The sequence below is a fragment of the Rana temporaria genome, chromosome 1 (genome assembly GCF_905171775.1).
Source record: "Rana temporaria chromosome 1, aRanTem1.1, whole genome shotgun sequence".
Classification (NCBI taxonomy): domain Eukaryota; kingdom Metazoa; phylum Chordata; class Amphibia; order Anura; family Ranidae; genus Rana; species Rana temporaria.
Window position 1 is genome coordinate 202,830,623 of NC_053489.1, and position 12,771 is coordinate 202,843,393.

At 44.0% G+C, this 12,771-nt stretch overlaps 1 protein-coding gene across 9 annotated transcripts in view; it reads left to right on the forward strand.

Moving 5' to 3' along the window:
- FBRSL1 (fibrosin like 1) overlaps positions 1–12,771 on the forward strand; it is a 694,818-nt gene that overhangs the window by 106,798 nt on the left and 575,249 nt on the right. For 6 of the 9 annotated variants that reach the window (XM_040347768.1, XM_040347753.1, XM_040347769.1 and 3 more), the window contains exon 1: positions 8,021–9,065. In XM_040347768.1, the coding sequence (XP_040203702.1) occupies positions 8,778–9,065 (288 nt within the window). In that variant the 5' untranslated portion in view covers positions 8,021–8,777. Of the gene's footprint in view, positions 1–7,975; positions 7,992–8,020; positions 9,066–12,771 lie in introns of those variants that run through there. The other 3 variants (XM_040347750.1, XM_040347748.1, XM_040347763.1) reach the window with 3 other exon arrangements.

Consider the following 12,771-nt stretch of genomic DNA (forward strand, 5'->3'; position numbering starts at 1 on the left):
TTTAGTAAATCAAACCCAGGGTGTAGCAGGAGTTGGTTGCATTCACATGTGAGATGAGCATCTTTGTTCATTTTGCAGGGTTTTTTTTTGCACCGGAAACTGACTGCATGGTGTGAACTAGAGACATTGGAACACACTATGTGCATTTTTAGTGCAGAAAAAATGCACACGAAACTGTACGGAACTGCGTCTGGGGTGAACTGACCCTTAGTGTTTTTGTAGGCATCTGAGGCTTCAGCGTTATTTTTAAATTACTTTTATGAAAAGCTATTTACAGGGAAAACACATATCTGCGTTTTCATGCATTTTTGGAGGTGTCATAATGTTTGAAGCTTGTAGCGCAATTTTTTTTTTGATCTACAAGGTTCAAGTGAAACTACACTCAGGTGTGAACAGACACAAGTAAAAGCCACAGGATTTTTTATATTGAGCATTTGAGTTTCAGGCCTGGTTCACACTGGTGCGTTTTGACATGCGATTCGGCATGTCAAGTCACATGTCAAAACGGCGGCATTTGCCACAGATTGCCAGCAATGGCACCGTCCTAATCAGTGCGATGCCGCATCTGCGGCGCTGCACCGATTTCAAAAAGTAGTTTCTGTACTACTTTTTGCGATTTCGGCCCGCGATTTACATCTGTGCAGAAACCTGCACAGATGTCTCTATAATCGCGGCCGAATTCGGGACTGCCAGCGGGAGTGAAATCGTGCGAGTTCAGCTGAACTCGCACGGCTTCACTCCCGCAGCCCAGTGTGAACCTGGGCTCAAGCTACACATGCTCTGGTGTAAATGGGGCCTTAGAGCCCATTTATACTCTCCTGGTGTGGCGCAGTAATTGTGCGGCTGACATGGGGTTCATTCAACGAAACTGGAGAGTGCAAAATCTGATGCAGCTGTGCATAGTAGCCAATCAGTTTTAAGCTTCAACTTCTTCAATTAAAGCAGAAGTAAACCCATTCATAAAACAGTTTCATTTCTGGCACATGCCCAAAATGTAACACTCCCATTGGTTGTACTCTCAACCAAACTGTCAAACCATCCAATGGCTGGTGTCATACCTGATCACATGTGCAGCATCATGGAAGTTGTAGATTAAACAGAGGCAAAGATGGCAGCTTCCTTGGCTGAAAGCGATAGGGGGGGGGGTGTTTACTCACACTTTAACAATAAAACCTGGCAGCTGGTTGGTTTCTATGCAGAGCTGTTCCAGTTTTAATAAATCAACCCCAATGCAGGTTAATACAACCCCCAAGAATGGAAAGTGTGAATGATACCCTAGGTGTCTTACATTTTGGGCTGTTTTCAGAATTTGTGTTTGAAGGAAACATTCAAGGTCTTTCACTCCTTTTACTTACCTGAACCTGGTCTTTCCAGCAACAGGGGTGAGCACAGCAGCTCCAGCCAGTGTCTCGGGTCCTGATTGGATAGATTGATAGCAGCAATTGGCTCCCGCTGCTGTCAATCAAATCCAATGATGCCGGGGGGCAGGGCCAAGCCCTGCTGTCCGTGTCAATGGACGCAGCAACAGGACATGGGAGTGCGGCTCTCCAACAGGGAACTCGGGGGAGATGAGGTGCCAGGAGCACTGCTGAGGGACCCCAGAAGAAGAGGATTGGGGCCACTCTGTGCAACCAACTGCACAGAGGAGGCAAGTATGACAGTTCTTTTTTTTTTTATGAACTTTTATATATCCTTTAAAGCTAAACTTATACAATTTTCCTTTAGATTTACCAAAACCATATAAAATGAGGTCAAACCTAAATCCTTTCACTTTGTATGCAATCAGGCAGGCCCTTGCACGACATATTTGATGTAAATCTGAAGGAAATTGAATAAGACATTTGTATAATGTATGGCCAGCTCCAAAGCTAAGCCTCACCGTCTAGCTCAGGGATAAGCAATTGGTGGACCTCCAGCTGTTGCAAAACTACAAGTCCATCATGCCTCTGCCTTTGGGTGTCATGCTTGTGGCTGTCAGAGTCTTGCTATGCCTCATGGGAATTGTAGTTCTGCAACAGCTGGAGGTCCGCTAATTGCATATCCCTGGTCTAGCTCTATCCTCCCTGGCCTGCCTCTTTCCTTCATTGGAGTTCAATTATTTCAATCATGGTGGATCAGCATCACATGTAGGTGTTATCTAGGACAGTTTCCATGCAAATGCAGCCTGCCTAGGAAAAGGCCAATCCTCCAGACTGATCTCATTCCTCAAAGCACCTTGACATAACTCCTCCCAAAAGCCAGCCCACTGTAAGGCTGAAGGCTCTTGAGAGGAGTAATGGGGCAGGGTGGGTGCTGGTTTCAGCAAACTATGTGCAGTAGCCTGCTGGTCCATGGTCTGCCTGCAATCATACATAGAGATCCAGAATGGACATCATTGAGTCTAAAATAAGGTATGTAAAGAAAATAGGTTTTATTTAAAAATATAATTGATGGTGGGGAAGGGAAGGAACCAATGAAGGCAAAACATAAGCAGATTAAACTTCATCTTTGCCCCAAACCTCTATGCATTACAGTGTTCTATAAACATTACATGCAGCGCTTTTTGTGTAAAAGAATGCTTACTTTTTTTTTTATTGCCCTCCTCTCTGTCATTAGGCCCTGGATCACATTGATGCTACTTTGAAATCGCGTTGCTTCAATTGAAGTAGCACGATTTCAAAGTGAGTGAATAACTTGTATAGCGCTACAAATGCGAACTGAATCGCCTCAAGGCGCTTAGTAGAAAGGTCGGCGTGATTTCAGCTGCTACTTGATAGACATCTGTGTGGTTTCATGCACAGATGTCTATTGAAGTCGCACCTGAAATCGGCAAAAGTAGTGCAGGAACTATGTTTGCAAATCCGGTGCGGTGCTGCAAAATTGGTGTCGCACAGATTGGAACAGTGCCATTGCCTCCAATAGGCTGCGATTTGTCATGCCATCTGAGCTCTCAAATCGCATGACAAATCGTTCAAATGTGAACCTAGGTTTAGGACCGGTTCACATAGATGTGGTGCGAGAAACGCAGCGAATCCTGAGCATTTCCTGCACCACACTGAAATCGCATTTGATTCATGCGTTTTTTTTTCCCACCGGTGTCGATGTTAAAAAAGATACACTGGGTTTTGCAGTGTGTTTTGGGGCATCATTATTTTGTGCGGTGCTAATTGAGCTCATACAAAATGAATGGGCTCAAATTTAACGACAAAGAATTGTGATTTGAATAGGAATGCAGTGCGATTCCTATCCGAATAACATGTGGTGTCCCGCACCAGATATATGTGAACCCAGCCTAAGGGGAACTTCGGTCAGGTTTTATAAAAAATCAGTCAGCAGTTACAAATTCTGTAGGTTGGTGGGGGGCGGCCAAGCTGACATAATTCTTGTTTAGGCAAAGTAGGAGCAGTACCTGCTCCCTGGGGAAAAAAAATTGTTAGGCCCCTTTCACACTGGGGCAAGAGGTGTGTTGGCGGTATAGCGCCGCTATTTTTAGCAGCGCTATACCATCGTATTTTCCCTGAAATTGCGGTGGTATTTGGCCGCTGGCAGTGCATTTTTAACCCCCGCTAGTGGCCGAAAAAGGGTTAATACCGCCGGCAATGCGCCTCTGCAGAGGTGTCCCATTGTTTTCAATGGGAAGGAGCTGTAAACACACCGCTCCAAAGATGCTGCTGGCAGGACTTTTGGAGCAGCCCCGCCAGCGCATTGCCTCAGTGTGAAAGCACTCTGGCTTTCACGCTGAGACTGCAGGTCAGGAGTTTTTCAGGCGATATTTAGGCGCTATTTTTAGCGCTAAACCGCCTGAAAAACTCCTCAGTGTGAAAGGGGTCTTAGAGTGCAATAAAGTCTGCTAAAATGCTAAGAAGGGACTGAGCCCCTAGATGTAATCCTGGGATGATCAATAGGGAAATTAATGACTTTAGTTTGATGAAGGGTGGATGTGTTGAAAATAATGTACTAATTGTGGTAAACATCAAACTTTTTTCCCCCCTAACAACCAGTTTGTGTCTCCCTTAAAATCATTTTGAAGCTTTGTTTTTTTGTTTTTGTTTTAATAAACATGCGATACATTCCTGCTCGAGCAGCACCGAACCTCCTCTTCTGGGGTCCCCAGCTGGTGCTTCTGGCTCTTCCTCTTCAGCGAGTATCGCTATAGGAAGTGCTTTCAATGGGGGGCAGGGCTGAGCCTTGCTCTGTATGTCTATGGACACAGCCAGCACAACTTGGGTTTGAGCCTGCAGGTGTGCTACTATAGGAAGCAACTGTAGTGGTCCATACACTGCAATACACAACCCCAGAGTGAATATCCATCATGATTCTCGTAATGGCAAGCGTTCATTGGTCGGTGCACCCATGTGACTGTATTGACCAATTAGAGGCACTTCTTTATTCTGGCACATCTTACCAGAGGAGGAAGCCTGGGATGCACTTCTCATTGGTTAGCCCAGTCACAAGGCCGAGCTCAACAATGAATGAACGTTATGATGGACGCTCACTCCAAGCTTGTGTATTGCTATGTACAGACCGCTGCACCAGGGGCATCGCGACTTCTATGGGCAGCAAGGACTAGAGGGGGGCGGGATATTTAGAGTCTTTTCCCCACTTAATTTTTTGTGAAATGGTGAACTTGCCCTTAAGGGCTCTTTCACACGGGCGTGTTCAGGTCCGCCTGCCAGTTTTTTAGGCGGACCTGAACGGCGCTCCATGCTCCTCTATGGAGCCGCGGATGTCAGCGGTGACATGCCCGCTGACATCCAAGCCGCTCCGATCCGCCAAAGTGTGATGGAGGAAAAACCTACTTTTCCATCCATCTGGCGGATCGGATCGGGTGAACACGGACAGGCGGTCCTTGTTCATTCGATCCTCCCATATGGGAGAGCGGAGAAAAGACTGGGCGGTCCTTGCACAGTGTGTGGGGACCGCCCTGTCATCCGCCGGCTCAGCGGGGATCAACGGATCGATCCCCGCTGAGCAAGCGGAGGTTCACGGGGTGGATCATTACTGATCCCCCCCCGTGTGAAAGGGGCCTTTGACATTCTACTCTGCCCAAAAGACCCGTCCGTACACACGATCAGAAAATCGTACAAAAAATACTGCTTTAGATTCCATCATACGATAATCTGATCGTTGGTGCACTGCTTTCGAGAGACAATCACGACAGTTCATTGGTTATTATCTGATGGGACAAGCATGGAAACTTTACAATGCAGATTGTACGATTTTCTTTTAAGCAATATACCCTGTTTCCCTGAAAATAAAACCTACCCCTAAAATAAGACCTAGCATAATTTTCCAGGAGGGCTGCAATATAAGCCCTACCCCAAAAATAAGCCCTAGTTTAAAATCCTATAACCCACTCTATTACAGTAGTACACAATGTACAATGTGTGTGTTTCTGTAACATAAATGCAGGGAAGTGAGCTCCGGCAGGTCACAAAAGCGGACAGTGGTGCTATAATGAAGGTATTTGGCACAATTATATTACAGAAATACACACATTGTACATTATATACTACAGTAATAGAGTGGATTACAAGATTTTACAAGCATTTTAACTAAGTTCACACTGGGGATTCCTAACAGGCAGGTCGAGAGAGGGGAAGAGAAGACAGCACATTACATGGTAAGACCTACCCCAAAAATAAGCCCTACAGTGTCTTTTGTTGCCAAAATTAATATAAGACCCGGGCTTATTTTCGGGGAAACACGGTAGTTGTCATTTGAAAACACAATACAAATGCTCTACAACACATAACATCACTTCTAAATTGTTATTGTGTCATGCAAGAATTTTACTAACTTTATTAAACTCTTCATTTTTGATATGAGGTTAGCATGCAAAAAAAAAAAAAAAAAAATTATTCGTCCGATAATCTGACAGGCATAGCTGGAGGGAAGCTGATGTGGTTGCTAGGAGCGAAATACAGTCATGTGACCTGCAGTCCATTCCTTAGGCTATACATGACAACCTGGAAGCCTCCTGATCTTTCCTTCTATATACACTATATTGTCAAGAGTATTGGAACACAGGACTCTGTGCAGGCCAGTCAAGTTCCTCCACCCCAAACTCGCTCATCTGGCCCCTTAGTCCCAGTGAAGGGAGCTCTTAAGGCATCAGCATACCGAGACATTTTGGATAATTTCATACTGCCAACTTTATGGGAACAATTTGGGAATGGCGCCTTACTGTTCCAACATGACTGCACACCAGTGCACAAATAAAGGTCCATAAAGACATGGATGAGCACATATGGGGTGGAGGAACTTGACTAGCCTGCACAGAGTCTTGGCTTCAACCTGATAGAACACCTTTGGGATGAATTAGTCCAGAGACTGTAAGCCGGGCCTTCTCGTCCACATCAGTGCCATTTTCACAAATGGTCAAACATTCCCATAGACCAGGGGTGTCAAACTGGCGGCCCTCCAGCTGTTCCGAAACTACAAGTCCCATCATGCCTCTGCCTGTGAGAGTCATGCTTGTAACTGTTAGCCTTGCAATGCCTCATGGGACTTGTAGTTTTGCAACAGCTGGAGGGCCACCAGTTTGACACCCATGCCATAGACACACTCCTAAACCTTGTGGACAGCCTTCCCAGAAGAGTTGAAAGAAAGGAGGGTGAATGGCAAGTGTATGCTTGTGCCACATCCAGTAAATATGAGAAAAGAAAAAGGGGGGTTCCCCTGGGTGGACTTTTAAGGCACTAATAATATTTCAAAATATACAGGATATGATATCCTGTATATTTTGAAATATTATTAGTGCCTTAAAAGTCCACCCAGGGGAACCCCCCTTTTTCTTTTCTCCCAGAAGAGTTGAAGCTGTTTTAGCTGCAAAGGGTGGGCCAACTCAATATTCAGACTAAGACTGGGATGCCATTAAATTTCATGTAAAGGCAGGTGTCCCAATACAATATAGTGTATGGCAGCTCTTTGGATTTGTGGGTTAAGTATAATCAGCCATTTGCGTGTCTGGGGTACCAAAGGAGGGTGTTGTGGGTCCTTATCTGACAGTACATCAGGGTGATCCAGAATGTTTAGAGCTATTTATTATTATTATTATTATTATTATTATTACAGGTACTTCTATATAGGTACAGTCTATGGTATAGATCTTTTCTGCTACATGTGATTTTTTTTTTCCCCCCATATTTCCATAATTTTCCATATGATCTTTTCCTGTACATATGGCAGCACTTTGGATTTGTGGGTTGGGTATGATCAGCAGTTTGCATGCCTGGGGTACTAAAGGAGGGTGTTGTGGGTCCTTATCTGACAGTACATCAGGGTGATGTGGGAGATCCAGAATGTTTAGAGACCTTATTATTATTATTATTATTATTATTATTATTGGTACTTCTATATAGGTACAGTAGATGGTATAGATCTTTTCTGATCGTTTTCTTTTATATGGCAGCTCTGTTTATTTGTGGGGTGGGGATGAGCAGCAGTTTGCATGTCTGGGGTACTAAAGGAGGGTTGTGTGTACTTATGACAGTACATCAGGGTGATGTGGGTCCTTATCTGACAGTACATCAGGGTGATGTGGGAGATCCAGAATGTTTAGAGCCATTATTATTATTATTTGTATTACTACAGGTAAAGATTGGTAATAATGAGCATAAAATCTGGGGAACCCTTCCACCCATGTTTGATTTGAGTTTCTAGTGACTGGTTGCTATGGTTATATGGGGGCAGGCAGCATAGCCCCCATTATCATGTGTGTTTGTGACATAACTGCAGTACATCCACACAGAGAGCAGATCAGTTCCAGCCAATCAGGTTCCCCCGCTCATGCTTCCAGTGCAGTGTGGGAGAATGTGATTGGTTGCCGTGGGTATGTGTTGTGTTGATGTGTGACGGGCAGGGCTAGGCTGTGCTTTATCGCGATGATCGTGACAGCGGCGGGGGCTCTCTCCGATTGTACAGTGCCCTTTGCAGCATTCGGCTCCTGGCAGCAAGGGGTTAATGCCGGAGCCAAATCTAAACTCTAATAAAGTCGCTCACTTCCTCTGGTAATTACAGGCTGGCGGAAGTACGTCAGTTATCTGCTTTGGGCTTTTTTTTTTCTGCTGCACTGTACAATTGAGAGAGAAGAACATTTCCTCCCCTTCCTCCTGTCTCTTTAAGAGCTCGGATCGCTGCTCTAACGTGTCCCCGTTTGTGTCTTGTTGTAGGATCGGACGATCGGTGACCCGGAGGAGCTGGGGAGGCCAAGGGGGATCGATCGGGACCGAGAATGGATGGGATGTAAGGAGGAGGAGGAGGACAGAGAATGGCACCGAGGAGGCTCGGCACTCAGCGCCTGTGATTAGGATCTGGGCTTTCTTCTCTGGATTCCCTGCATCTGCTGTCACACAAGAAGAGAAAGAGATCTCCATCAGTGGAGGGGTGTCCTCACACCATGAGGGATTGGTGACCCCCCACCAGGAGGAGGATGATACTACTGCAGCCTCTACACCATCTGGGGCAGGCTCATGGCACATCCACCCTTCATTAAATGGCACCCAAAAGTTCCACTCACACCGGCTACTAAGTAGCAGGATTGGATCTGGACACAAAAAAAGAACTGTCACTTGTTAAAGGCTCTGTGGATTACTGAGAAAGTGTCTGGATTGGATCTTTCTATCCAGATCTGTCCCACAAAACACCCCTTTCCCACAAGTCGTCGGCGTCTCCTGTTCCCGGTATCGGTTGTGCTTAGTAATTGGATTTGTGGATTCAAGGTCACTCATTGGAATTTTCCCTGTGGATTTATAATTAGCGGATTTTTCTTTTTTTTTCTTCTTTATCGAGAGACGATGGATGTCAAAATGAAACAACAAAGCAGGAGATCCAGGTCTCAGAGGGACAGGGTGAGGAGAAGAGACCCATCTGTCAGGGATCCCCGAAACCAGAGCCCCTCCTCCGCCTCGGAAGCAGAAAGGGGCCTGGGAAAGGAGAATTCAAATCAGAATGGTAAAAATCCAGTCGCTTTAGCCAGAAACACCAGACCGCCTAGACGTAAAAGGCGAGAATCCAGCTCGCAGGAGGAGGATTTAATTGATGGCTTTGCAATTGCCAGTTTCAATACCTTGGAAGCCTTAGAGGTAAGAATGGGTCATGTCATCTTGTGGTTGATGCATTGGTTATCTGGATTGATCCTCAGTCTATAATGCTACTCCTCCTTTCCTGGCTTTTATATTGTGCCCAGAACAATGCTTTATGCACTTAAGATGAGCTATTGCTTGGCTTGCAGTTTAAATCATGTTTTGTATACATAAGGGAAGTGTAAAAGGGCTGATATGATTTTTTCTCTCTATAATCTGATGCATGGCCTTGCTTGTATAGTTGCCTTTTGTTGCTTTGTTTCTTTTCAGTTGTGTGTTAATTTGTATCCCTTTATGTAACAAAATGCTCCTTCCAGCTGACAAGTGTCGCTGGCGGCTCGGCTGTTGCTGTGTGCGCAGATTGTTTCCTATCTGGAAAATAGAAAGCATTTTATTGGAAAGAGGGATACAAAATGACAGGTAGGTCCTGACTCGCAGGTTTATGTTCTGTAAATGCGTAGGACACGGAACTGTCAGTATGGTGTACTTGATATTGGTAATGTCAGCTGCACCTTAGAACTCCAGATTGCAGCATTGTGGTGGAAGTGATGAACATGGTTGTTTGGATTGTGGATAAGGGAACAGAAAGATGTTGACGGTATTTGGCGACACCTTCAGAAGCTAACATTAGAGTGCCACTTGTCTGAGTGTATATTTCAATACAGCAGAGTTTGGTAATGCCATGATGGCTTTACTGCAATTTTAGCTTTTTAGTCTTCTTTGATGATCCCCATATATGTGTTAAGCTGGCCATACATTATTCAATTTTCTTTAGATTTACCTTCAACTGTGTAGTACACGGCCTGCCTAAATGCATATCAATTGAAAGTGTTTAGGTAGTAGGTAAGGTTGATAAAACATACAAGTCCAACCAATGTGTGTGATTATATGTCAGTATTACATTGTATATCCCTGTATGTTGTGGTCTTTCATGTGCTCATCTAATATTTTTTTTTAAACTATCAATGCTCCCCACTGAGACCACCGCCTGTGGAAGGGAATTCCACATCCTTGCTGCAAAGGGTTGAACTCCTATTGTATGGTTTTGGTAAATCTAAAGGTAAGTTGTACAAGAAAATTGTATAATGTATGGCCAGCCGTTGCAACCTGTTAGGCCTGATTCACACCTATGCATTTTTAGTGCATTTTGCAGATTTGCACTACAGAACGTGTTCCATAGGAAACCATTTTAAATGGACTGTAGTGCAAAATGCACTAAAAATGCATAGGTGTGAATCCAGCCTTATGCAGGTTGTAGTTTGCATATTGCGTTTTTTCAATACACGCGTTTCATCCATTGAAGTCTATGAAACCAGAAAAAAAGTCCTTGGCCCTGTCCATAAAATGCACAGATGTGAACTACATCCATAGGAAACCATGTTATATGGACTGTCGCGTGTTTCTGCAAAATTGAAAACGCACAATAAATGCATAGGTGTGAACCAGGCCTTAAAGCTAAATGATGGAATTAATAGAGAGAAGGTGTTGGTGTGAACTCCAAGCTGTGCCGATCCTTGACTTTGCTCCCCGGGACTTATTTAGAATGGGCTAAATAAACTACTTCATATTAGCTGGTCTGTTACTGAAAATTGGGGGATATTTTGCTTCATTGTTGAAAAAATTTGACTTTTCCGATTTTTAGCGTTCGCTTTTACATAAAAAAAAAATGTAAAGGTGAACTAACAGTATGCCCTCCCCAGACCCCTCTGTACCCTTCAGGGGTGCTGTTCCCACAGAGCTGGTCCAGCAGTCCAGAGACTTTGAAGTCCCCACTTGTTTCCCTCTTCTCTGTGATTTTGCTTCTGGGAAATATTAGAGCAATTCACTGTGACAGTGCTGACCAATCAGAATCGCTCTAGTCCATTGTCCTGAAGGTGCACAGAGAGAAGAGCAGTGATTTTGAATCCCTGGACCAGCTCTGTGGGCACTGATAGCATCCCCGGAATGCAGAACTGTTTTTAGGTTCACACTGTTGCAAATTGTCATGCGATTTTAACAAATCCAAATCGAATCGCATGGAGTCACAGCCCATTGCAGAAATGAAAATTATTCATATTACCGTGACTCATGTCGCAGCAATAATGAAATAGCACTACTTTTTACCAATTTCATTGTGATTTGCATGGACTTCTGTTAAATAAAGTTGAAATCGGCAGTGCAAATCGCACTGATGTGCATCGGTGTGAACCGGGGCTTAGAGTGGAGAGGGATCAGAACACCTGTCAGAGTCTGTCGCCCTATTTGGGAGATTCACCCTCTTTAACTGTCCTGGTTACCATTATCACAGAGAGTGGAAGAAAATCCCAAACTTTGGGTTTCACCAGACCAGAAATGGAGGGGAGACAAATTATGGGGACAAGCAGGGGGGTCCTGTTTTTGCTAAGGAACAGGGAGTCCCAATGGGACACAAATGCTGAAAAAAAACCTGACGGGTTCTAACCCTTAATTACTCTATCCAAATGAAAACCAAAAAAAAAATGTTTTGCCTTTTTAGTTTTACTTTATTAAAAATGTTATTTATGTGTAAGTGAAGTACTAAGGATATTGTGATTCTTCATACTGGTTTCTAATTGGTTTTATTGGAGAAAACTTGTGGCTTAGTGAGAAGCTGAGATTGTTTTAAAGGTGGCTGACATGACTTGTATAGTGCTGATGATAAATACCTGTTTGTCATTAAATGTCTCTTCTTCTGATATCACCCTGAGAAACTTTCACTTTTTTATTTTTTTTTATTGAATGCTCTTTTATAGATTTTATTTTTTGTTGCTTTTTTCATACATGTGGATTGTAATATTTGTGGTGTTTTTTGTTTACAACAATAAGTTTGTGCATATACTATGTGTTCACTAATTATCCAGTACCCACTTTCTAAATATTACAATTTTGTGAGAAAGCATCAATTCAGAATTGAGTTCACATGGTATTCTAACCTCTAAATTCTCCCTGAAATATCGTCATATTTGAGTGCTTGTGCTGTGTAATTTGGCCCATTTTGTATCATCTAAAATACCTGGCTGATGCTGCCTGGTGCTTCCCTCCCCTTTTGTAAACTGACCACGGTTTATCATGGCTGCTGAGCCCTGACACCGTGGTGAGTTTATGTGCCTTCGTCATCCGCTGCCTCTCTTCTTTCGGCTCTGTGTTAGTGCCCACTGCTTCTGAAATAACTTTGTGTACTTTATAGATTCCCATCTGTTTAATGATGTTATGTGCCCCAGTGTATGTTCTATATAAAAAAATATGTTGCTGTATACCTTATTTCAGAACGGCGCTCACGTGACCGCCCGCCACTCTCCTCCTCCCAACTGACATCAGTGAGGGATTCTCAGTCACTTCTGCTGTACTTCTCAGATTGGGAGAGGAGAGTGGTGGGCGGTCACATGAGTGGCACTCTGAAATAAAGGTATACTGCATATTTATTTTGGATTGATTTTATATTAATGTTTTAAACGCAACATACTGTATTTCACAGAGCTGAACTGGCTTTAAAGCGGTGGTTCCCCCTAAAACAAATTTCTAACAATAGATTCGTAAGACCCGTTACACTGCGGGTAGGCTGGCTTTTGTTTTTTCGTACATACCGAGATCTCGCCGTTTCGTCCCTTGGCGGTGGGCATTCCTAGTTGATTGACGTTTCTTTGACGGGCGCATACTGCGCGTCACGACTTTCCGACAGAAGCCGAACGTCATTGCGCAGGCGCCGTAT